A 27511-nucleotide genomic window follows, 5' to 3' on the forward strand; every position below is an offset into this window, starting at 1 on the left:
ACGAACTGGTGTACTGTATTTAAAATTACTCATTTTTTTTCCTTTTTTGTCTGACGCTGAAGTCTTAGGATATTATTTGTACATGTATTAAATTACTTTATTTCGAACTGATTTGTTATAGGCCTTGTTTGTGTGCGAAGTATATGGAGTGAATGTGAGCATAATGGAAAACATTAGGTTGTTAATACATGAACCAACAGTTGTGAACTTCAGATTAAAAGTCTGGAAGTTGTAAACTACTAACAACATGGAACTAAAAATAATTGTCCTTGTGTGTCTGTCCCCTTTAAATCAGAGTTCGTCTTCGGCTTTGATAAAGTGCAAAGTCGGTGACCAATTGGACATAAAATGTCACGCTGCTTCTAATCTTTGTGCTTGATTACAACTTTATTTTAAGGGATTCACGGATTGCCCACAGTTTTATTGTTCTGGCAATAGCCTCTCCCACGTTCATGGTAACTATATTTTTCATTGATGTAACTCGCTTCACTTAGTGGATTTCATCTTCTCCAAGATCATCTTGTGGTTGAAGTTCCTCACATACTTAGGTATCATATTTCTTGTTATAGTTTATATTTTCCAGAAGACTTATAAAGACACAGGGATCTTCGTGTATAATCGAAAATGGATATCCTCCGGTTTGTGGTATCGTGTAGTGTGGTAGACGTTTAGCGACGTTTCAGTAGTACTTGGTGCATCCATCATCGATCTCATGATTGTGGCAGCAAGTACTTCTGAAACGTCGGTAAATTTCTTGCACCCTACACGGTGCTACGACCTAGAATATAGCCATCATATTTCCTGTTTAATAAAACGTTATTAGAATTTTCAACAAATTTTACGTAGTGAGCAAAGTTTCTGTTTGCTTCAAGATAATTATTGGCCCACGTTTCTATTCCTTTGTATTATTAAAGTTTTAAAGTCCAGTTAGCTTCTAGTGATTATGAACATTCAACGTTGGCTAGGAGCTGCCGCAGTTGAAAATGTGAGAACAAATTGGCGAGGAGAATATTTGGAGTTGCGAGAGAGAAATTAAAACGGAACGGGGAAAATTAAACCACGAGGAGCTGGCACATTTCACGTAGTATTATTACGATTATTCTAAGATCCGGTGGACGGGACATGTAGCAAGCATGTAGGAACAAGAAATAAAAACAATAATTGTTCGGAATACCGTCTACGAAGCGAGAGTTTGTAGATGAGAGGATATGTTTAATATTAAATAAAACAGGAATGTCTTATGAAGATTAGAATTGAATTGAAATACCTTAGTTTATTTTGTAGGTTCGATAACATCAGGCGAATTGTTGTTATCTGTTTAAGGAAGTTCGTGCTTAATGCTGATTTGAGACACTATTCCATATTTTGAAAAAAAATTCACTGAAAGAATTCGACAGAGATGCTTAAAATGTCTGACTTCGTATCAGCCTGTGTGGATGGTAGAGTAATGGGTAGTTTTTGTTGCGTCCATTAAAGATCGGGCAAAGTAATAGAAGTGCTATAATTTATCCATCTCCTGGGTCGTAAAAACGCAGCTCCTACTTATAAACTTCATAGTGCTTTGGGAGGGTGTATGTCATACAGCCTTCTCAGATTACGAGCAAAGCAAAGGGCGAGACACTTCTTGGTCACGGAACTGAACAAAGAACACGTCATCCACGAATATTGGTGGTATTTGAGGTTCTCACGGCGGCATATTGGTGTTCTGGGTTGTAACGCCTTGTGAACTGTTAGTAGATACTAACGTTCGGAGGAATAGACTGTCTCGATCTTCAAGATGTTACGACCAAGGAACGCCACATCGACAATACGGATTATTCCAAGTTTTAGCAAAATCGAAGATAGGGACTGTAATATGGTAATTGAAATAAAAACGAAGTCTTTCCGCTTCTGTGCCCTTCTATCACAAATAAAGCGAAAGGCGAACTTAATTTTGCGTTTATTAATTAAATGTTTTAGAATATGCCGCTTCGTACTGCACACAGTACGATTGGAGATTTATTGGGACGATTGAAATAGTAAAATCATTAGCGCTGTCTGTGCAGACTAATCTAATTTCCACTCACGACGCGGCTAGGATGGGACTGGATCTACAGAATGCGCAGGTTAGACTGTAAGTCGCGCCTCAGCGCAGTGGAGGGACGGACTCCGCGCGCGTCAGTGTGCGTCGTGACGCCCGCCAGACAAGAAGGCTTCTCGTTTGGTCCCTAGAACTATCGCCAGGAACACTTGTCCTTCGGGCGGCGTTTTAGTGGAGAACTGAGTTATTTGAAGGTAAAGGGAACTGTTTGTCTTTGTTAATAATTCACCATATCAACGTAAAAGTAGTTTAACTGTTGTTTCACATCGGTGTCAGACTTGATCTGAGTGATGTTGTTTGGAAAGATCACTGAGAAGACCCGGGCACACGTATAATAATAATATTAAAAATTATGTTAAAACAATCGGGTGGTGGGTGTGAAATGGATTTGACACAGGGTAAGGAACAGCTGTTGTGAACGCTGTAATGAACTTCAGGATTTCATAAAAGATAAGGAAATTGTCGTTTACCTGAGAGACTTTTAGTTTCTCAAGATAGGCTCTCTTGAATGGACTTTGTAAATATTGTGAATTAAAAATTGTCGCTTGAACTGGGTAGTAAATGAGATGTGTCACAATGTTGGGGTATTGTTGCCTTCTGTTATGTTTTAACGGAATTATGATTTGATCTTCGTGACAAAATATATTCATATAAGTGAGGTATATCAGACTCCTTGTCTGTAGGCAACACGCCGTTCTCTCTGATGTTTAATGCGGAGCGACTCAGTTATCGAATTATGCACGACGCGCGGTCCCAAATTTACCAGTTTTAATAAATTTTAAGTTTTGACATGCATGTGGCATTACTGCTTCTACAGATTACTTTATATTTCAACTAAATTAATTATACGTGCATGTCAATGAAATTCACATTTATACGAGTTTGTGGGTCGAAAAATATATCTTAAACTTGAGCCTGGGATTAGTCAAATTAGGCGGAAATTATTTTCATTACATTTATAACGGCTTCATGGAACTATCACCTCTTTCAACTAGCTATTAATAGACATGAGTTTGGCAAATTCCTGTAAATTATTGGTTTATGCTTCGAAAGTTATGTCCAAGAAATTTATACAACGGAATTTCGTGCAAATAAAATGGTGAATACAAACGTTTTCCTTCTGGGAGAGACACCAGAAAAGTGCGTCTTTAATGTACGTAACCTGGCTTGTTTTTGACAAGTGGTGCACCGTAAAATTTACAATAGGCTAACGCGCATTGCTATTCTAACCTAACTTGAAATAATAACCGACTAATGCGACCAGATCCAACGAAACCACAGCAGACAAGCCCATACTTACCTTACGCACGGTAACGTAGCTTAATGCAATTATCAGCCGAAAAGAGCATGCGAGACTCGACCACACCCAGTAAGTCCATCCAGTCACGAGCAGACTTTACGTACGTTTCGACACACAATTATGGCGACGACTGAATAAGACATTGCTTTTTATCCATACACTACCTTAGTAAGTACGTAAGCAATTAACGTGTATCTTCCTAATCACTCTTAATGTTATCTTCTCATTTAAATTACAGATTGGCCCACTCGTCCTGTGGGGTAACCCTTTAAATGTTCCAAGACAAGTTTTAATTTTCTTTTTCGTCTGATGTTGATAATTCATTTCTGAAAGGGTTGATCGAAAACTTATCTTCGCTGTAGGACGTCTCACGTATATTTTGGAACGCACCAGATTTAAACCTCGAGTGGGGGCATTTGTTACCCTCATTCGACTTATTATCGTGAATTTCCTTAGCCCGTTAATCTTATTATTTGGATTAATTGTAAATATAAAATAGATCACGCCACATTTCTTCCGTATTCTTTCCAATTTATCACACATAGTAAACTCTTTATGATACGTACATGCAAATGAAATCGTTGTTAAAGTAAGGAACAGAGAAGACTAACCGTGGATTTTGAACCACCCTGTCTGAGGGCTGTCGATTTCGTCCATGTCGATGCATGAAGGTTCCTTGACAAGCTGCCACTGGATTGTTTCCATCGTTAGGCGCTAGCATAACTCACGACGCCTGTCGTCTGTGACACAGACTATCTCACCCGTTACGCTAGATGTCGTTCAGAACAAACAAGTTGAGGGACAAGACATTTCATATATGTTTGCACCGATCTCAGTTTTTAGTGATCGGAAATCCTTTAAAATATGGACCAAATATGTTTTTATAGTTTCATAAATAAAAACATAGGTTGTAAGGTACGAACAATAAAAAAGAAATGTCCTTCTGCTCCCAAGACAGTAAGTAAAGGAAAGTTCATTGTGATTTCTTTAGCCTCTAATCGTCTTTATCGTAAGTCTGTATGTTTGTTTATTTAACAGCTGCATAATAACGTCGACTGATAGAATCAATTCGAATTATGAACTGGAATGTGCATCGAAGTAGCGATTGTTGCTTATTTTAAGGCAGTTTACCAGAATTTTATTGATGTGGATTAATGAACGCTTCTGAATTTCCAGTTTTTATCTGTGGAGACAAGGAATATTATTAAAGTGAATAAGTGTGTTATTCTTTGACGGTGGTATAAAACTATGAATCATGGTTTCAATTCTAACAAACTGAATCCTCGGGTTTGCTAGTTCGTTTGTTTGTAGCATGGAGCCCGCTAGTATAGGTTTTATTTTGAATTTAATGTATAAGTTTCATAGAAACGGATCTCGCGAATCGATAGTTCGTATGTTTAGTTCAGCATTCTCGTATTTGTAAACAGATAGGATAGAAGAACAGTAAATTGGAAATATTCTCGGACACATGGCGAAATGAAGAAAGGAAAACGTCGAGGAATGTTAAATATGAGGGGGGGGGGGCGATAGAAGGAAGAGGATAAGGACAAATTTGAGAAAGAAAGAAAGAAAGAACTGGAAATTAAAAACCGTGATGTTTAAATAAAGGACAATCCTCATTTGTACATAGATTTATTGCATACACGGAATCTTCATTTTAAGGGTTAGAGTGTTATGTGTTTTTATGGAATCAGAAAAAACTGTCCTTAATGTTACACAATTGTTTTTAGTGGTTTGTCTACGTTTAATAAAAGAACCCCCCTCCCTTTCTTCTGTAATGTCATGTTCTCACAAAACGCGGTTTCTGTGCTGACTAATCATCCTTTATAACAACCGCTATTTCTAAAATTAAGGAGGAATCGAGTATAATTTTCCCCGCGGAGCACATTTTAAGCCAACTTTCTCCGCAACAAAGCGACGAACATGGGTGTTATGAGGGTGGTCGTCCAGTGTGCTGATAGGGGTTATAAAAGTAATTAGACCATTCTGATAAAGAACAGGACAGTGGAAATATTATTTTGTGTAAAACAGACACGTACCCATTTTTTCCTACTATTCTGTGCTCATGTGTTTAATTATATTGTTTTTTTTTCAAACGGCCAAGAGAAAAGTTTGAGCTGTCAGTTTTCAGATTTTAAGCAGGACACTGCGTTAATAAGACCGATAAATGAGGAAAATTCCATTCATGCCGGTTTACCACTTTTAATGCCTTATGACTTTTGGACCGAGATTGCATAAAATTGTGTAGGCCTGCCACAGCGTCCGCTTTTACCGTGTTCACACAATCCTTCCATCGGTCCTTGTTCCGAGTCAGATTAATCCAATCTACAATCCAAACATTCATAAGGCACACTATGATATTCCCGTCTACACCTAGGTATTTTATATTGTAAAAATACATGTCATTGCCTCCATCCACGCTTTTTAGATTCCGTTCTCTGTTACGAAATTTAATATACATTAATTCATTACTTTTGTCCTAATTTATAACTTGCGGTCTGATAGACAAACGTAAACACACAGTCTCCTATTTTTTTCGTTCGCTGGTTCAACTCACATATAGAACACCTAATGTAGTTTACTGTAGTGTGGGCTTATGAGCAATTACCGGGTTGTTATCTGAGACTGGAATTTGTATGTCAAATGTTCTTTAGTTTAAAATAATGGAGATGTCAGATGTAGAATATATTCTGTGAATAATCTTGTTGATTAGCGTAGCTATAAATATTCAAGTGCAGGGTTTGAGGCTTTATGCTTTGCACTTCGTGTTCTTGCATTCTTTTCAAGTATTCTATTTGTTTATACTCTTCACAGATTGTTTGCTCGTGCCTAAAATGTACGTCAGAAGTCGTAAACCTTCGGCATGGAAAGAAGTTTCAGAAACTTCAAATACGATATTATTTAACGTGTTCTAAAAGTAATAAATAGCAGTAAATCATTTGCATTTATAAAGAAAATATACATATAATGCAGACTCAATTATGAAGATTTCATTCTCTGTGTACACTAGCACGTGAAACTAAATAAATACACTAATTATTGGCCCTCTGAATTGAAACTCATCTAAATAATATTTTAAAAATTCAGTCCCTATCTCAAACAAGACACCACACTTTATATTTACAAAGACAATTTGGTTAATCATGCTTAATGAAGTAATTGCTGTGTATTTTGTTATACGTAATAAATAGTTACACTCTGTGGGAGAAAATACAATAATTATTATAGCAGGTGGTAAATATAATTACCGCTGTGCTGTAAATGCTTATTGCATATTTATTTACACTCTATTAAAATCAACGCTTAAAAAACGATCCACCATTGAGCTAATAACGTCAGACGTGAAACCGTAGCGGACAGGTGTACCCATATATTGTCAATATAGGAGTGTATTATGTTCGAGTCAAGATTTCGTAACTTATAAATAAAGTTAATTTTACTAAAAAGTGTATGCAGCATGAGACAAAGGATCTGAAATCTCGCCAACACAAGGCAAGTTTTGGGCAAGTATATGTTGCCTGTTATTATAGTATACACATAATCATGCATTTTAAAAGGGGTTCATTCTGTTCGACTTCGAATATTTCACTGTGTTTTACTGTAGAACAATTTCTTCTTTCAAGACAACCATAGTAAGTTAATGTAAAATGGGAGTAAGACCTATATTGGAGAGGTAAACCAGGCACACGTTTTCATTATATATCACTAAAGAGAAACACGCCGTAAACAAATTTACAGCAGCGACACATGGACAGGATGACATGGCGAAAGAGACTATCTCTACTCGTTGTTTCACTGAATGTGACTATCATCTATCTTTTGTTTTCGGAACTTAAATTTTGTTCTGTCGGTTGTAGCCGTTCTTGACTCTACTTTGGGATGAAAGGAATCTAATTAGGAGTTGAGCTGTTCAGAAAATCTTGGCAGAAATCTAGAAGGGCTGAGGTGTTTGATTTAATATGAATAATCAATAAAATCTTCTCGGGCAATCAGCCGCGTTAAATGGTTACCGTAGTAAACCGACGTTTCGGGAACAAACTCTGTCCCCATCTTCAGGGTTCAGATGTAACTGGATCCTCGGATTGTATTCGCCGCGAAAGTCTCAAATTCTATATTAGTATGAATAGTTCAAATTACCACACCTATATTGTCCCCGAAAGTGTCCGGTTTTTCTGAGTCCTTAGCTGAAGGCTACGTGTCCAGGACAATGCAACAGCGCTACATGTCTCGTGGACTTGTAAGGAATAGAACGGCCACTGAAACCTAAAGTGTGTAATTCAGATACACAAGTTATTTCAATTTTATGCGTGTTAATCAGGTACAGACATTACGCAAGGAGAATAATATGGGTAAACATGGGTAAAATAAATTGATACGAGGGTGCGGTAGCAGGTAAAGAGCACAGTAGTGACAGCGAAATTTATTGAACGTGATGAGATTGTTTGTTTGTTTGTTTGTTTGTTTGTGGATTTATAGGCGCATCAACGTCTGTGGCCATTTGCGCTTGCATGCAATTTAGGTTAAAACAACTTTGTGTGAATGAGTGAACTGCGTCCGTATGGACGTTAACGCATGCTAATGTGGTTTGCTCATTGTAATAACAATAACGGTAACAAACAAACAACAAAAATTCGTGATGTTTAGGGATTTGTATAAGCTGTTAGAGAACCGACCTATTTATAAACAAAATTGCCTCGTTGCTTTTATAAGCAGGCTTACTCGTCAAGTGAACTGAGATAAGAATAACCACAATTAACACTTTGATTCCGAAGCTCATGTACATAATTAAAAATTCAGTTTGTACTGCAAATAAAACAACATTCATCCATTAAAAATGCCAACTGGCTAATGATGTTTAAGGAAATAATCTCTGTAAGACTTGAGGTTCTCACAGCGATGAGTATGAAGATTTCCGTCTTCTGGGTTGTTGCGCTGTGTAGTCTGGTCGATGTTAACCAACGTTTCAGAGGTCATACTGCCTCCGTCATCAGGGCGATAAATATGCCAATAGGGTGTGAGGTGCTAGGTTTATAGGCCGGAAAGTGAAAGGTGTAGCCTGCCCCGAGCCAATGGGAGCAGGCTACACCTTTCACTTTCCGGCCTATAAACCTAGCACCTCACTTCCTATTGGCATATTCATCGCCCTGATGGAGGCAGTATGACCTCTGAAACGTTGGTTAACATCGACCAGAACAACCCAGAAGACGGAAATCTTCGAAATAATCTCTGTTTACAGTGAGAATCATACGAAGTTCATAAATACACAGTAGAGTTACTGGTTGTTAAAGGAGATTGCTCATGTAGTTATCATTGGGTCTTAAAATGTTAAATAAGTAATTATTTTGCATAACAATTCAAATCGTCAACATTGCTGAAACATATAATCGCCGTATAATTGTGGGCAAGAGATAGATATGTGTTAAAGCAGATGGTACGTATAGTTACAACCAGTTTTAAAGTCTTAAGCTACTAATCTACGCAGAAACTGTGCGTCATGATCTTACCTTATTAAATTGCCACAGCAATCAGTCCACATCGTTTCTGCAACTCGAACAGTAAAACGTGCAGGTCGCTGCATAGTCGACTGAGCAGAAGTGGTTCAAGCAATGCAGAATCTGAACTGATCATGTGTCCTTATGACAATGATTGATATCGCCACTTTTATTGAGCCAGGAAACGTAAATGTGGAATGTTGAACTGGATTCAGTGGCACTAACGAGGAAGTTAAAATGGCGCTGTATTACAGTAGACTAAAGAAAGGAAGTAGATGATAGTTAACGAAATATATAGATAAGAAAACACAATTAAAATTGTATAAATATACCGTGAATAACACGAGAGAAAATAATTACATGCAGTTTGGATTGGACTCATTTTGAGAATTCGAAAGAATACAAATAATTACCATTTAGACTTCAGTCGTGGTGCTTAAAGCGAACTTCTGGAGTAGAATTTATGGGAAAATTAACTGGTACTTTTTTTTTGAATGATGAGTCTGGTTTGCGTGGCTTTCTATTAAAGACAGTCTTGCAATCATATAATATCAAATAATAAATATAAACACAGGAAAGTATTTCGAGATTCAAGAAGCTGGAAAATGTTACGTTATGAGGAATTGGTAATTTTTTTTCTATATCAGATATTATTTTAACAAATTAAAGAAGAAAGAGATGGATCCAGACAAAATCAAACATGATAGATATAATAAACGATTATAAGAATTTAGTGAGATAACCCGAAGGAAGGAGACTACTTGGGGGAACAACGTGTAGTTGGGAGGAAAATATTAATGAAGTATTTTCTAAGAGGTTTTCCCCACCGAAATTACGTATGCATTCATAGCCACGGAGTTAATATTTTCTTTTTGAAGTTTGTGCGCTTATGGGGCGTTAATATTCATGTTTAATTTGTATTAAATTAGTTCCAAATTCTTTTGGCTCTCTTCCTATGCTTTTAGAATTAATGCGGCTACTGAGAAAACATAATTGAGGGGTGAGATTTATTTCGTTTTAATTCTGTCAATTCCGTTTTTAGTACAGAGTTGTCGAAACAGGTTTGGTACATTTATTTCATAACATCATAACTTTGTTTACCTATGGAATCTATAAACAGTGTTCATGTTTGTTTGTTTGTTTGTTTTGTAGCTACGCTGCCGAGCATTAACCTGAACCTACGTGAAGTCTTGGAATCCCCAATCTTCTTAACGTAAGTGGCATTTTTCATATTTTTTGCGTAGGTCGGAAAAAAGTTGTAACACATTTTGCTTTGCATTGAAAGTATTGAAATTCTGTGGCTTACGTATTAGTATGAGCGAACTAATCTTGGTGCTTAGTAAGAAGGGAATAAGTCAATGCAAATTTACTTTTCACTTAAACTTATGCGTAGGCCGTAAGGTTACTCAATACTCATTTCATGAGCTGCGTGTTTCGACTTACATAGAAGTCACGTTAAGACTCGTGTTATGCTTTGATAAAACGAAAACTGATATGCCCTTATTACACTTAATTTTTGCACACATACATACTTATATAATTCTAATAAATTAGTTAAATTATAGAAAATTATGAACATGCATGTATGTAAAAAAAGTAGGCTTACATTTACATTAAAATGGATATGACGCGGCAGAAAATATTTATAATTTATTTTAAATATGTCTAGTTATATCAGTGAAGTGGTTTGTTGTTGGTGGTAACTGTACTTCAGTCCTTGCGTTATTATTTCAGTGCCCCTTTTTTCAGAATTGATAACTTTGTTCTTTTGGGGGGGGGGGGGAAATCTTTTTTGAATGAGGGTTTTTACATATAAATTACTTTGAAAATAAAACTTCAGACACTAGAGATAACAAACAATAAATATGCGTAAGTAGTGAATATCGGAACGAATCTCTCATTAATATTTAATAAACCCGAATATATATTTTTAAACTTATAATGCGCTGAACTTTTTTGCGAATACATGTTTGGCATTAGCATCGCATTCAGGTTGATTCACCTAGAAAGTTGTTTTATTTTATTTTCTAATGGCGAGACTTGTATTTACATCGAGAAGGTATAAATATTTCATCTGGTATAAAGGAATTTACATTCTCAAACGTGTTCTAGATATTTTTAATTTTATGGTACATTTAGGCGTGATTTTATATTTCAGTTAATAAAAGTAAAATCTTTTCATTAGAGCGCAAATAATATGGGATATATTCAGTGGAAATTTAAGGGAAACATAAAATGTAGCTAGATATATCACGTCATTATAATATATCGGGGTTTAGCGAATTAGTCTTCCGGTTTCCGAAAACGGGGAATTTTTTGTCATAATACCGCGTGACAGACCACAGTCGACATCCTCACTACGATGAGAATATCAGATTTCTAAGTTTCTTTCCATCCAAGACTCTGTATGCATTCGTAGTTAGTTGTTTCTGACAGCCGATCAGGTTGGTGATGTTCAGGTTTCGGCTACTAAGTAGGGCCAGCGACTCGATGATTCGTAATATTCTGTGTTGCGGTACTTTTTTTGAAGTCACGTTACGTAACCTGCAAACCAGACGTTTTGCTCCGTGCGGGAGGCTAATATAAACCCAGAGGAGAAGGGAACTTGTGGATATTTTGTGCTGTGTTTTTATTCACAAGCGGAGTGTGAGGGACTCGAGACGTGCTGTGCGTATTAAGTTGCCGTGGCGATGTCTTTCCTGAAGATGACGTTGATGCATATTCTTGGATGCTTGAAAGCGACGTTCATTTGTAGGCACAGTTACTTGTCGTCTATGCAGTGATATCGTAGGTCATGCAGAGAGGCAGTAAACGAGGCGTGAAGGATAAAGTAACTATGCAGAAAATGAGAAATGACGGGTTAACAAAAGAACCGCAAAATATCCAAGACAGTTGTCGGATTTGTTTGCTAATGGTTTATTTAATGACGTTGGCATTAGCGAAGATTATAGTGCCGAATCTTTAATTGATAAATTTTGAAGGCTATTAAAGACAGCGATCGCGGTATGATTTGAGGTACAATCCATTTATTTACGTGTAGGAACTGAAGAAAACCACGAAAGAAAGCAGTCATGGTTGGCAGTCTTTGGGCTGAGATTGAACCGAGACATTCAGAACACGAAAGAGTAAGGTGACCGATACGAACAGGGCCGAGTGACCAGAGAGGAGGGGGGAGATACATGAGGCGTCTGTTTCACGCTTGAAGTACACACCAGCGCTCTGAAGCTGTTTGGCTCAGGAGATGCGCAGAAGCGTCCAACACTCGATGGCCATCGTCATTTTTGGTCAGTTTAGGACTAGACACTCGTACTGAGATGCAAAATGAACAATTCATGACATAAAATCTGTATAAAAATCTGTGGTAAGGGCAAGGTGATTTTAAAATATTATTCCGCGTATTCTTTATCTTGCGTAGTATACGCTGAAGATTTTTCTAAAATAAATGTTTAAGAAAATGGAGTTTATATCTATGTCTTCTTGGGTAAATTTTTTTTTAACCAGTTACATAAGAGATAAGAATTAAGGTCATATTTTTCTTTATTAAAATAATGTTGCTCTACTCGGGATAAAGAGCTGTGCCCAATATAAAGTTGAAACTCGTTTATTTAAATTAGGAAATGGTGTATCACATTGCGGCTAATTATCGCTCCTGACATTACGCGTTACTCGAGAAACATAAAATATTTAACACCAAATGCTGGTACCCCTCAGCACTTATAATTTTATCCCTGTCTAAAACGACCTGGATTATTCTTAAAGTACTTTTTATATGGTTATTTTCGGATCCAACGTTTTTTAAAAGTAATTGTATTTCCCTATTGCCATTAAAGTTAAATATATTTTTGTAAGATAACGAATAGTACTGAAATTAAATTAGATCCTCTAGAACCATCCTCTGCAAGAAAGTATAGTATTCTTAATCACTTTAGTCTTTTCTTTATTGGAAAAATAATCAAACTAAGACGAGTCTGTCCTAACAAATTACCGTACGTAAACTCATTCTAAAAATTTCGAAAATGAACCATGACGATGGAGGCAGCAATGACCTACAAAACGTCGGTAAAATTCTAGTAGACCACACTGCGCAACAACCTAGAAGATAGCTATATTTAAAGTTGTCCCTATTCCTAAGCTCCGCAACAAGACAGCATATGGGGTAATGGAGGTATAGATTCATGGGTTAATGTCTCCCCAATGTATGGGCGAGTGGACAGCTCTATGTTTCGACCGCTTTACATCCTCGAAAAGAGATCTTCTTACGTATTGAAGAGCTGGCGAGGCGGGCTTCAGAAGGATGTCGGGAATAGAACCTTGGTCGTCCACTATGTTGACTGAGCTGTCCCAGGTCAGGTGCGCAAAGCTTTGTAACTCCTATCGGGATAAAGACGGCAGTGTTCATAAAGTGAGACGTACGACCATAAACGGTGTGTGGGGAGGATAAATTTCTTTTGAACGCGGTTCAGTGCGTCTTCGCTTTAAGGATGTGGAAATAATCTTATCAGGCTTGGGGGTATGCAGGGTGTAGTAGGGGGTGATACACGGATGACAGCGTGGACACACGGCACGGAAAAGAGGGGTGAGGAGGAGGGTGGATTCGTTAGGGCGTTCAACATTGTTATTTCGCGTTCCTGAGTCGGCAAGAATTTCGAGGCAGAAATCATGAATAAAACCTGCTTCCCTGATGTACAAATATATAGATGTACAAACTTTGTGTAATTTATGTTATATTTAGTGTATAATTCGATAATTAAAAATTACTTTAGATTACGGTGTTAGGCGCTGGGGTATCAAACAGACATTCTTACGATAAATCCTACCCGATTCTATAGTATTTTAAATTGTTTGCGATTGTACAAAACGGCTGAAAAGCCCAGCATAAAACCAGTTACAAAATGTATTCAAATCATGGTAAACGTTACTGATAAAGCCTTGGACAAACCCGGGGCAGAAACCTCTCTTTTCTCTGCCCTTCAGCTTCGAATGGCATATGAATATAATTATTTTATTAGGCAGTAAGGAAAGATACATTCTTAGTAAGACACAATTTTAACTCTCGACTAGATGACTGATGAAAACCACGAGGTCCGGAACAAAATTCTCACAGGAGATCTCTCAAAAACAAGTCATGCTACACCCTTGTAACCGGCACCTAGTGTCATTAACGAGTGACACACACCAGCTGATATATCAGCTGGTGACATCGAACTAACTGCCTTGTAATCGGGAGGCATTTGCATCGGCTCTGGGCATTGACACTAATTATACTGCCCGTGTCTGTCTCCTGGGTATTGTTTGTTATTGATTTAATTAACGACGCTTGATCAGCTGATTAAGTTACATGCTGTCTGTTGACAGTGTGATTACGAACGATAAATTGGAAAGGACGTGAAGTAAAGTGACCGTGGCCTGTTTTAGGGTCTATTACGTCCCTGAATTTACTGTGAAGATACGTAGGACATCCAAGAGAGACATCAGTGATACAGCCGATTTCTGGGGTCGAGATTAGAATACGAAGCAGGAGATGTCGTTCGGATCCACCGTTAAAGTTTGCGTAAGCGTGATCTTGGTATTAGCTAATGTGTTGACTCCTGGGATGTGGGGGAAAATGTGTCCATTAGCGAATTACTCGTAAATCGGGTGTGTGTGTGTGCTTCCTGCGTTATAGTAACTAATTAACTAACTAATTACTACCGTGGAGCAGAGTAGTTTTTGTAAACTTGATAGACACACAGTGGGTCATGAAGATTCATTATCGTGTTTACATGAACCCGCCACTCGAACTTGAAATGCGGAATAATTTTTATTAGTTTCGAAACAAATTATGATGTCTCTGCGTTGATCAATTCTTTAAATAGAAGGAAAACTTGTGTGATTTCAGATTCTCACGGCTGTGAGTACGAAGATGGCTGTCTTATGGGTTGTAGCGCCGTGTAGTCTGGTAGAAGTTTAGGAGCGTTTCAGGGCGATGAATAATTCGTCGCCAAAATGACGACCTCAGAAACATTAGTTAATTCTACCAGATTATATGACCAGAAGATAGCCATATTATTACGTAACACAATGATCGAATTTAATACATATCTACCTTAATTAAAATACAACTATAGAAGGGATATTTTAGATACAGAAGTATTCATATATAAAAGTTTACAACTGAAATCAAGTTAGGAGCACTGATAGTAAATTCTGTTGTTTTTTTGAACAAAAAGCGTCTTGGAATAATAAAACAGAATATAATAGACTATTCTTGTGATATATTTTGGCTTCGCAAATTGCAGTATTTGTCAGTTAGCTGGTGTTAGAGTGATTTTACGAAAGACCAAAATGGCTTTTTGTTCACGATTTTTCATGTTTCAACAATCGATCCAATCATGAGCATGCCGTTCTAGTGCCGGAGCTTTTAAAGTGCACAGATGTCTCTGCTGTCCGCATCCCTTCTTATCTTTGAAAATACAAATATAGTAACGTTATCTATTCAACCGGCAGTAGACAAACACAGAATAACTTTGGTTCAGCCTGTAGACGTCAGCTCTACACCTATACACTTTACGCAAGAAGTATGACCGCCCTATTTATATTGCAGACCAAATATTTTTGACTGAAGACTAAAACTTTCTCCTTCCAGTAATTATGCTCACACATGTTGAAGCCGTTTAAACACCGCAGTATAAAACAGTTCATAAGGAAATTTTTTATTTTTATTTTCGCCATAATTTAATAAATTTAAGAAGAAACTTGTGACAGAGGCCGTAATGATTGACTTTATAGAGCGATGTCTTTGAAAAGCTAGTAGTGATCCACATAGTCAAGAAATTCCCCGCTCTTTTTAAACCCTAATGTTCATCGCCGCACTAACAAGAACAGCCACTGTCTTTCCAGATGAATTCTGTACACATACTCACACCCCAGTTCTCTAAGATAAATTTTCATATCGCCATATTATCTACTTCAAGGTCTCTCAATGCCTCTTCCCTTCTGGCCCTCTTCTGTACCGACAAAAACTGGGATTCCAGGACCCATTGCGAGTCTCAAATCTCGTCTGACTATCTTCGCTCTGGTCTTTCCACATCTCTCTTATATAAACGCCTATAATGATACGCTATCTTTTGAAAACGTTTGTTATCCTTTCTCAATAGCGACCTGTCCATTGCAGTTTGTCTTTCAAATCTTCCATGATGCTGCTTTTCACAGTATGTTTTATTATGTAATTTCTAATTAGCTATAATCAGTTCTGAAATGCGGAAAATGGACTGCGAAATATAATTTTTTTGAACCACCAGTTTTTTATTTTTATTTTATTTATTCATTTTTGCAACATCCATATTTTAGATCGAAACACTAATGTGGATTTTGTTATAATTATTTAAATTTATTTCTGGACATATTCTTTTCAAAACGTCGTCTTATAATTCGTTTTATTTAATCGAAGTAGTTTATTTTATTATAAGTGTCCATGTACGTTGTATTATTGTCGCATTTGAATGACGTTTCCTGCTAAATAATTTTATCTATTAAAATGTATTTCCCACCTCTCTGGTGCGTGCATTAAAATTCGAAAGATGTCATCTAGAAAGCTGTAATTATGGGTTACTGTGATACTGTTTAGAGCAAAGACTATATTTGTTACACAAAATAAAGTGTACGGAACAAACAGAAACCAATTAAGGTTATCAAGTAATCATTCCCATATGATGCCTGTGTTTGTTCCTAACGAAACTTCAAAAAGAATATTCTGATGTATACACAGACATTTTTCCTCTTTCAACCTCCCATAACAGAGTCCTTGAGAAGTGCGCGTTAGTTCTGCTGCCATAAAATTCTCCGTCTTTTATGGAAGAACTGTTACCATGTTCAGAAGAACCCGCCCTAAGATCCATTTCTGAAGCGACTGATCAAATTTTGCATAATATTAAATTTAATAACGGTACTTTTTATGTTACTAATATTTATTTGGAATGCACTGCATTTATTACCAATAGCAACGTCCTCATTATTCTGCTCTCCAGTATAATACAGACCCACAGAGGTTACAAATGAGTGGTCTTGCTAATCACACTGCGACGTTCAAGGTAAACAATAGTGAAAGTAGAATAGATGTGTCTGTAATCTACGATGATATATCGAGTTACGCCGTGTGATGCGAGATTATGAGCTTATGTTCAGGGCACTGAGTGTGTATAATGAATCATCTCTTAATGATGTCTGAACTCTATTGAGACTTAGCCTGTAACAATTTAATGATCCCACAAAACGGACTTACAAGATTTATAGATGTAACTCCACTTAAGCTTGTGTATGTAACAAATTGATATAGTTCTTAAATTTTATAAATCCTTCGAATGCGTTGTGTAATGTTATTGAACCTGTCGTAATTTCGTTCCACAGTCCGCTTCCAGCCTGATATGAACCTGTCGGACAACTGAGAAATATTCTACCTGTAAAACAGTAAAAGTAAAGTAAAGTTTGTCCCACTATACGCCATGTAGGCGTTTGAGGTGAGCGGAGGTACAGCTCCTCTCTTCCTTGATCCCGGCACTAGATGGGGGTGAGTGGTCAGCATCACGCCCCGGCCGGCTGTACCCCCGGGAAAGGACCCCGGTACCCATTGTAGAGGAGGCTGGGTGGGCCCCAGAGCCGGTCTGGACGCAGAGGATAGAGGAAAAATCCTCTGCCCCCGTCGGGGATCGAATCCCGGTCGTCCAGCCCGTAGCTAGTCACTATACTGACTGAGCTATCCCGGCTCATACCTGTAAAACAGTAGGATAATTTATTCTTGGATGTTTCCATAGGGTTACGAGAAAAGCGACTTTTAACAAATTCGTATGATGGATGACTCTTTTCTGTTCATGAAAAGTACCAAGAGAGCGGTGAACCAGTTATTTCGCCGATCACTTAACGTAGGTTATTTAAATAATCGTCCTTTCAAAGGCAGGGAAGTACAAGAATGTAGCTTCGCATCAATTCCATTTAGGCTTGTTCTGGAAACGTCGTGAACAGTGATGGGGCTGTGTACAAAAAACGTCGACAATATTTTATTAGACTGGCGAAATATTTGTTATAATTATTGCATTTCTTACCTTCTATGTAGTAATAATCAACTTAAAGTTTTCTGAACGAGATCAGAACGGAGCCAGACTGCTCAATCTGGAGTTCTTCATTTCGAAACTTGGCTAGGACACTCGCCCTTATACACACGAGCATAAGCCTGCGTAAGCTAGAATATAACATTGTTCATTTCCTACAACAGAACTGATTTGAAGAATACTTTTTGAAATATCCGTACGCTGAAGTAGGATACAGAGCAGTTATTATAACTGTAATATGCGAGTCGACTGTAATTACAACAGAGGCTTGTAAGGAGTCTATTGTAGTAGAGGCGAGATTGATGCTCGCATCGCTGTGTGGAGAGGGCAGCGTTCGTGGCCAATGAAAGGAGAGTGTATTATTAGGACGGGATGTTTTGCCTCCTTTTGACTACATCCATTCCTCAAGTTTATATAGTCATATAACTTTCCAACCACTTTCTAAAGTCTTCCCTTCAATGACGTAATAAATGACTACAGACTCCATCCATTCTCTGCTATATTTAGAAGATTACTGCATATTCGGAGGCCTCGAAAATTTTCATTTGCTTAACATACACATCTGCAGCCTTCCTCCAATATTTCGCAAAAGGTAGAACTGAAGGCAGAGGATGGTTTAAAAACAGAGTATGTATGTGGAAAATGGAAGTGAGTTCGTTCATGTTATCCAAATAAGGGATACGGTGATTGATGTAGCATAACATGGAGACTTAGAAAGGTGAGAAAATGGGCGGTAGTCTTTTGATGCTAATGTAAATGGTCAAAGTAAGATTGATGGTTCTATAGTTGTAATTATCTGGTGGTACGAAAAAGATATCAGACGTAAGTTGTGTTTAAAGACGGGGATATTTGGACAACTTGAAAATCACTAGAAACAGCACGGAATCTAATTGCTTCTTTGTCCACGTTGTGCAGCAAACTTGTGTCAGAAATAAGATAAATGTTGCTAGTATAAAAAAACATGATTACAGTTATGAATTACGATGACCGGCTTAATGTCTCATTTGCAGTCTGAATTTTGCAGATACAGCGTCTGGTAGATGAAACTTGAACCTTAAGACAGAGTGATTAACACTCTAGACCCAGCTGTAATTATATGTACCGCCTGCGTTAACAAGGTCCTAACTCTGCGTTTGTCCACGGAATGTGCTTAAGGGATTTCAGATTCTTCTCAGAATAAACAGCGATTATTTCTTTAAACAGCATTAACCAATTAATTTTTTGCAACGGCGCTGCGTTAAGTGTTGTTTTAGATACGGACTGAATCCTATTAAATATTATTTAGACGAAATTTGGGCGATGGACAACGGCTTTCGCCTCGATACCGAAACAGGACTTGGAGTGGAATAAAATGAGCATCGAGGCCCAGAGCGTCGCGACGTCTACGTCAGAAGTGGGCTCTAGCGAATGTTATAGGATAGCCACAGAAGACGCCACGCTGGCAATAAGACGCAGAGTGTCGGAGGCCTATCATCGACACGCCGACGTAGAATTCCGAATAACGCGAGGAGGAGCTTTTTCACGTGACAGAAGATCGTGGCAAAGCGACGCCGAGTTTTGCGACGCCGAGAGTCGCGACGACTATCATTCCAACGCTGATCCAAGATTCGTAACATAGCGACTAGCCTCGCTTTCCCTTCGCAGGTATTTTTGATCTGGAAAAGTTTGCAGTTCTGTTTGAAAACAGATGACATCTTGAATACTTGGGATGTAATTACAGAGTTTACAAGAAAAATTTCTCGTTGTTTTCTCTCGTGTCCTCGGTGGTGTTAACGCCGTCTTCATATTTCCAGGAATCCAATCCTCATGTGACAAGCAAAACAGATATTTTCAAAGTTGGGTTCGAATTCCGATCATGAATGTAGAATTCGAAATGCAGTACGGAATGCTATTACCGTCTGTAAGGAATGCATATCAGCTTGAATAACCTTTACCTTGTTTACTGTGTGTCCATTAAATATGGTCACTGGCTACTGATTAGATGATAGTGTTTTGATTTGTGGCAGAGGAAAGATACGAAATATGTCTGTTGTTTATTTATTCACTTTTGGAGAGAGAAATTATATTTTAACAGCGTATTTTTAAGTCTCTGAAAATGTGACTGTTCCTGTGTGTACGTGGACAAACCATTCCTGCGGCAGGATACGAGACGAGGCGTAGAGAAAGACCATGAGTTACCAATTATCTTTTTTAAAAACCCAAATAAACTTTTGTAATCTATCAAAGTTACTGCTGTTGTAGCGAAACATTTTTTCTCTTGCGTGTTGCAATTCATCTTATTTGCTAATGTATAATACACACAGTGACTTCACATGTAAATATTTACCTCGTTTTCATCGGAGACGTTTAGTGTAATAAGGACACAAGGTGGATTTTTAAAGGGCATTTTTTAGACCCATGTGAATTTGTGGGGTCCGCAGTGGCCGCGCGGTCTGAGGCGTGGGCTTTGTGCCACTGGGACCGTGGGTTCGAATCCCACTCAAGCCATGGATGTTTGTTGTGTTGTCCTGTGTACAGGTAGAGGCCTTGCGACGGGCCGATCCCTCGTCCAAGGAGTCCTACCGAATGTCTATAGATCAAGCCAACGAAAAAGTTGGGACCCGCAGTGCTCAGGCACTTGAAGAACGGGTCGTTCCCAGTATCCCAGTATGTACATTTTTGCTTGCATCTTGAAAGCCATTAGCGTGTAACTCATTATTTATCAAAGCTTAGGGTAGGATTTGAGGTACTCACGGCGGTGAGTACGAAGATGGCTGTCTTCTGGTTTGTAGAGGTGATCGGTGGCAGTGTAGAGAAAATGAAACGCCTTTTATGTCCAATTCATTTCTTCCATTAGCCCTGCGGTTTTTTAAGTAATGAAAGAAACGGTCTTTTATGCTGTCATAACTCTGGAACCGATGGACTGTTTATTGTAAAATTTTATGTTTATGGTTCTTAATCCTGCCATCTGTTTTACAAAGAGCTTCAAAAGGTAGCATTTACGAATTTAAATTCTAGAGACAATATAACAAAGCTAACAGTCGAGACTTGAAAAGCTATGCATACATTTTTTTTATATAAGCCATGCTTGCTCTTTCAATAACCATTTATCTCCTGTTTCCACGTTTTAACACTCTTAAACCTCTGCTTTTCCAGACGCTGTATTAACGTATAAAATAATATAATGATAGGATTATGTGTATGCCACTGGATTACATTGCCCTGTTACAAATCTGTTTAAATATGCGTCTGCTCGTTACCTCTTTCGTTGTTTGAACATCAGAGAATCGTGCCTTCTACACAAGTTTCTATACAGAAAGTTTGCTGCTCCCCAGAGAATTTCTCTTTGGTTTCCGTGTAATGGCTTTTATGTGCAATAGAACGTATGAATACAAGTGACTGAAATCCTAATGCGTTGATGATTATAAATATTTTAAACATATGTGCCGTTGATTATTAAAAAGAAACATAACTGTCGTTGATATTTTATAATGAAAAATATTTAACGGTGTAGGATTTGTAAGAATTCTCTGGTTTTTAAACCCTACAATTGATAAATTGATTTGTGAAGTGAAAAGAATGTTCTCCTTATGTTTAACACTTATTAGACTACTATGCTGCTTGAAAGAGAATGAAGGAAATTTTGAGGATAACATTAAGATAAATATTAGATACATAAATTGAAGTGTGTGGATCGTTTTTAGGGTTTCTGGCTTTGGGCTGTGCTATCAGAGGTTTAACGGCGTGAGAGTATTTTAATTTATCCGAGCGTAAAGAATGTTCTGAAGGAAATAAGTGTAGTAATGTTGCAGAATTTGTTGTGAATTCATTTGTTGGTTGGCCATGCTGTCTTCTGCAGACCTGCAGACAATTTATTACTAAAGCAGCAGAGGCTACGCTGAACTTCATAGCTCTTCGTACACAAGTTCCCTGGCTGAAATTCCGTCTGCCTGATGGCGTGAGTAACAACCCCCCCCCCCCCCCCACCTACCCTGAAGAGGTGTAACCAACTTTATCTCACTCACTTCCACCCTAATAGGAGCGAAATTGGATTTTCTTGTGTGAGAGATTGTTTAATTCATTACACTGAGAAGCACGTTGAATATGGTCGTTGAGGTCAACCATTGCCCACTGCTTGTACAGAATTTAATTCAAGTCCAAAATGAAGTGCGAAAACTGTCTTAGTGTTTTATCTGGTGGTGTGGAAAATCGTCCAGACCTATATGGAGAAACTCCATTATTGAACAACACGTGGTTTTATATTGTGAGAAGTGTGATGACGAATGATTATCGCTGTGTGTAACGAGACGGAGCTCAGCGAGAGCGAAAGAAGAATCCAAAATCCAGAGTTCCTCGTTGACGACCAGAAGCAAAGCCCAGAGCCAAGTGACGTCATCCGGAGTGTGAAGGTTGTCCATAGAAAAGTAGTGATAAGACGTAGGAGACTTGAACACCATCTACTGTAGTGAAGGGAGTTATGCCTTTTCTGCAGTTTTAAAAACATAAAGGTTTGGTTTGTGGGTGAAAGTGATGTATTGTGTGTTCGAGCAGACGCAGCTTCTCGACTCTTGAGAAAAACTTTCACGATGATTCATCCCGACATAGGGGTTCGATTTATCTCAATACATGTCCTCGGCACGAACTTCTAAGAAATGTCTGTAGTTAGAAATGCATTCTTTCATTAATATAAACTATTTTTGTGTAATTGTTTCTTATTCCGAGAATATTTACGAATCAGGAATTAATTAATAGGGAAACAAACATTTTGTTTCAGAAAATTAACGCGAAGCCGAAGTCTTACGTCCCTTAATTTAGTATTTCTGTTTCTCGCTAATATTTTTGCTAATTTATCAAAGAGGCCAATTTCCGTTTCCTGACTGATTTATTCCCATTTGTGTAAAGTAGTAATAAGGAATAGGTATAGTAAAGAAGTAGTGTTTATAGAGCTAGCTATTTGAGGACTTTGGTCGCGAAAACCCGGTGTTGGGCGGCCACAGATCACTGTATAAGAGTAATCAATCAAATACATTCACATATGTAGCATACTGACAACATTTCTCTTATTTCCTTACTTTGAACATCTTGTAAGGCAGTGTGCTCCGGTACTATCAGCATGAAACTCGACTGATTTCTTCTGTCGCTCTATTAATTCGAGTAAACTTGCAGCTAAAATGAGACGCACGCAGACTTGTTATGACACTCTCGATTTTGTGTCTGTCACACCAATATTCTTTTGTTAGAACGCTAATTACGAATTCAAGGGCTGCAGGCGAGTAGCCAGGAGCTGTCTGTGGGGAAACTGGCGACCAGCAACAGAAGATTGCATTTATGTCACACGGGAGTAACGTAGATACAGTCCACTCCTTCGTTTTATGACGTCACGTGTGAACCTGTGTGAGAAGGAAGATCATAATATGAACCGCAGACCCACTGCGATTTTTCATTTCGATCCTGAATCTCCGGTTTCAAGATAACGCATTTTTATATGAATGCATTCTGACCACTCGCGCGAAGAAACCAGCATCTTCGCTTTTCATAGCTGTTGGCACTTAAATTTATTACAATCTGAGAAATTCGTCGTTACATTTCGTGGATATTGGATACGCTTTGGGACGAAGAAACGTTTCTGTGTAATGTTACAGTATGTCTCCCAACATCTTATGCTGAAACTTCGAAGGTTGTTTGATGGTGTGTGATGTCACGCTTAACTTTGGGTGTTATCCACTGTTTGAGATTGTTTCGTATATTCCACGTTCCGAGGCTTATCTTACGTCTCTGCTTAGATAATTTGTCATTTTTCTGACAGAGATTTCATTGATATAATATTCAGTATTGGTGTCTAGAGTCTGAGTCGACATCGTGACCCTTTGGATACAAATTCTGTATGCTAACCACTAGACCTGAAGGGATTGGGTTTAACTCTCTGCTGGGTCTTGGTGGTTTATTGTGAAGGACAGTCATCTTCTACAAAACGTTTATACGATTATAATGGACAATTTCCATCAATGGTGGGTTAGCTGTTTAACTGATCATGAAATACCTTGTTGCCATGGAACTCTAGGGTTCATTTAGAGTTCACTGACGTTAGACCTTAGATGTGTGTTCTAAACACGTCCATAACTTCGCATTGAAAATTCCAGTCTCTCATTTCTGGTTCCTTTTCCCTGCCAAATCTGACGTCCTTTGTGACGTGGTTTAGTTTTTTTCATTCTTTGTAATTATCACTACCACATGACTCGGTTTTATTTACGTAGATAATGACATTTTCTTTATTGCTGGTATAAATGATGTATCACCTTGACTCGGTCGCCAGAGCCTCTCGTTCGATCCCAGACAACAAAATTCCGCTATAACTCTTAAATCGCCTGCTTCAGTATTCATTACCTCTTAATTCTGCTCTATTTTTTAATTTCTTATGATTCTCAGAATAATCAGTGACTATGGAGACGCCGTGTAAATTTTTAAATATCACTTAGATGGGCTTCGTATTTAAAAGAGTTAATGTGCTGTAACCTACGGCAGACCTGTGTTAAACTGTTTCAGCTTTTCCCTAGCTACTTGTGTGTTCTGTCTAGGAGACACCTTAGAACCATCAAGTCTACATTTAATTGTTATATCCATCCAATATATGTAATGCCTGTTTCGAGAGACGGGCCATAAATTCCAGAATCCAACGATCCGATGTCTGGGGATTAAGGGAATTTGTTACTGCCTCGGAAAAGAACTCGTAAAGACAGCTGAAGGCCGAAGATCCTTTCAACATCGCGCCTCAAATGGAACAGGAATAAGGTTACAACGCCTCGCGTCACAGTCGATGCAAGTGGCCTAGGATGAAGACGACCTGGAAGTTGAGCGTCGTGACAAAGCTTCGTGTTCGGGAAATCCGGTTTTAAATATCTGCACAGAGACCGGCCACGTGTCTGAGATTCTACATGGTATTCGTCAGTCCCTCTGAGTAAATGCCTGAATAGTACCTTGAATAAGGCCACTGTCGCTTCCTTCCATATCCTAGACAAGTCATCGTTCATTGATCAATATATCAGTTTACAATTTTTTTCTTAGCTGCTGACAGCGTCGTTAAATAAACCACTTCATTTTTAGGGAGATAAAACAACTTGATGTTGATTGTCTTGTGGACGTTTAGACATTCTCCGGGTCTCTGATTTATGTACTATTTCTGTACAAACACTGATTCACTTCATTCATCTGACAGATACATCGTAGACCCGGTTAAGCCAACTAGTTTATAGTGAGGATAACGAACGAGTTAGTTACACTGTAAGTGAAATTAAAAAGACGTAAAATCGGGGAATTATAGCGTCTGAAGATGCTGGGTGTATGTGCACATACAATAAATTGTTTACGTTCTTATACACACTTAATGTTTAATAATAATATAGGTTTTGTGATACACGTGTGACTTGAAATATAAAGGCAAGTCTTATTTCACAAGTTGTAAAATTCCATTCTGCTCTTGAAGGATATTTTTAGAATGTCGTAAATATAATTAATAGCTGAATTGAATGCTATCCTGTTATTAATATAATCATCTGTGTAATTTTGACTTTCAGTGGCGAGCTGTAGAACTGTAACTAGGGTTTAGGTACAGTAGTAATAAGGAATAGGTATGTAATTTCCCTGATTTATGAATCAAGTTTATGTATAAGTGGTTTCAAACTAACATGATTATGGTCACTCAGTTTAATAAAGTTAGGTAGATATATATACTCTTTCATAAAAGCTCAATATGTATTAATAAGATTAAACCAAATAAAATGGTAAATGCCGCCATAAGAATCATCAACCTATATTTTAGACTTATAACCTATATTTAAATATACGTCTAATGGTTATTGCAGAAATCGGTTAATTTGTATACAGTTACCGGAGCCATAGTTACAGAGCATTATTCCCACACCATGTGGCTCAACGCGTCGTTGAATCTCCCTAAGCGTGATTCCGCTGGTGTCTCAAACGGTATAGAAATTGTTCTTAAGATTTTATATCGAAGTCGGAGTCGGTACATTTTTACCGACTTCGACTCCACAGCCTTTCTTCAAAGTAAACAGTCCGTATCCAAACATCATGGCTTATTCTATTCGGAACTCAGGCGAGTAAAGAGATATAAAAACTGGAACACTAAGTTAAAGTAGAGACGTACGTCAGAAATAGCAACTCAAGGATTGTGTCTTTTATTATGAGTCAGTATTGTATGTAATACTCATAATGGAGATGATTTAAAGCTCGCCAAATGAAACACTTTAAGAATGCTCGTGTCACCGAATAAAATGTTTCGTCGGCGAACACTTGCCTTATAAGCATAAAATTACCAGTAGTTTTAATTGAAATATCTCAATGATGAATTTGGCTGTATTAACATAAAATCCTATTAATGTACGTCTGCTTATAATAGCTTTCCACATTAATAACAAACCATTCTGTTAATAACTTATAACTCCTGTTTTTACTCACTTATTTAGTCTATTTGGGGAAGCTAGCAGGAAATGAAGAAATTTAATGATGAATCACAACCTCTTCTTCCTCATCCTTTGTTTTGCCGACGACCTGTGTCTTCTGTCTGAAGCACACGGCGATATGCGAGCGAAGCTCGAAGACTTGACAGAGCAGGCGAAGAAGGTGATGAACTCGAAGAAGACAAAGGCCCGAAGGATTAACACCTCCAACAAGGACCCATTCACCCTCAGCGGCGAGGTTATCGAGGATGTGGATAGCTTTAATTATCTGGGCAGTGTGGTTGCTAAAGATAGAGGACGTCTCGCAACGCATTCCAAAAGCGAACAGCGCCTTCGTCCGGCTTTATCCGGTATGGAAGATCAACAGAGTATCCAACAGGACCAAACTCCGCATCTTTCGTAGTAACGTCAAGTCAGTGCTGTTATATGGATCTGAGACGTGAAACGATCACCTCCAAGCTGCAGACTTTCGTCAACAGCTGTTTGCGAAGAATCCTAAACATCCATTGGCCAGAAGGGATTTCCAACCAAGAACTCTGGACAAGGACAGAGGAAACTGAGATATCCGTGCAGATCAAGCGGCGGAAGTGGAAGTGGATCGGGCACACGCTGAGGAACGGAAATGAAGCCATTGAGAGAGAGGTCTTGGACTGGAATCCGCAGGGGAGAAGGAAGAGAGGGAGACGCAGACAGACGTGGCGAAGATCTGTCCACACTGAGGCACTGGAAGAAGGAAAGAGCTGGAGCGAAATAAGGAGGATGACCGTCAGCAGGTCCAGGTGGCGGTGCCTTGTTGATGCCCTATGTTCCATGACGGACAACAGGAGTTGATGATGAATTTAATGATCTGTTTCTCTAGGTAATTGCCACTACAACAAATTTAGATTGTGTGAAAATTTCCATCAGGAAAATGGGCTGAATACTAAATTTGAATTCATTTTTATAAATATTTTTATCATTAGTACTTTGTTGTCACTGGCTTGGCACGAAACGTTAGAATTTTCTCCAATAATCTGTATAAAATCCAGACATTGTACAGCTAATGTTTACTGTGTTCAAGTAACCGTGAAGAATGTGCTTGGGTTTGCCGTGCCATGTTTAAT

General features: G+C 38.2%; 1 protein-coding gene across 2 annotated transcripts in view; it reads left to right on the forward strand.

Moving 5' to 3' along the window:
• The window catches only part of LOC110834377 (neuropeptide CCHamide-1 receptor-like), a 243397-nt gene that overhangs the window by 176430 nt on the left and 39456 nt on the right, over positions 1–27511 (forward strand). For both annotated transcript variants that reach the window (XM_087358500.1, XM_087358499.1), the window contains exon 6: positions 10025–10085. In XM_087358500.1, the coding sequence (XP_087214626.1) occupies positions 10025–10085 (61 nt within the window). The remainder of the gene's footprint in view (positions 1–10024; positions 10086–27511) is intronic.

The sequence above is a fragment of the Zootermopsis nevadensis genome, unplaced genomic scaffold, assembly GCF_977971745.1.
Source record: "Zootermopsis nevadensis isolate Lab colony 2312 unplaced genomic scaffold, Znev_1.0 Znev_ptg000030l, whole genome shotgun sequence".
NCBI classification, from domain to species: domain Eukaryota; kingdom Metazoa; phylum Arthropoda; class Insecta; order Blattodea; family Termopsidae; genus Zootermopsis; species Zootermopsis nevadensis.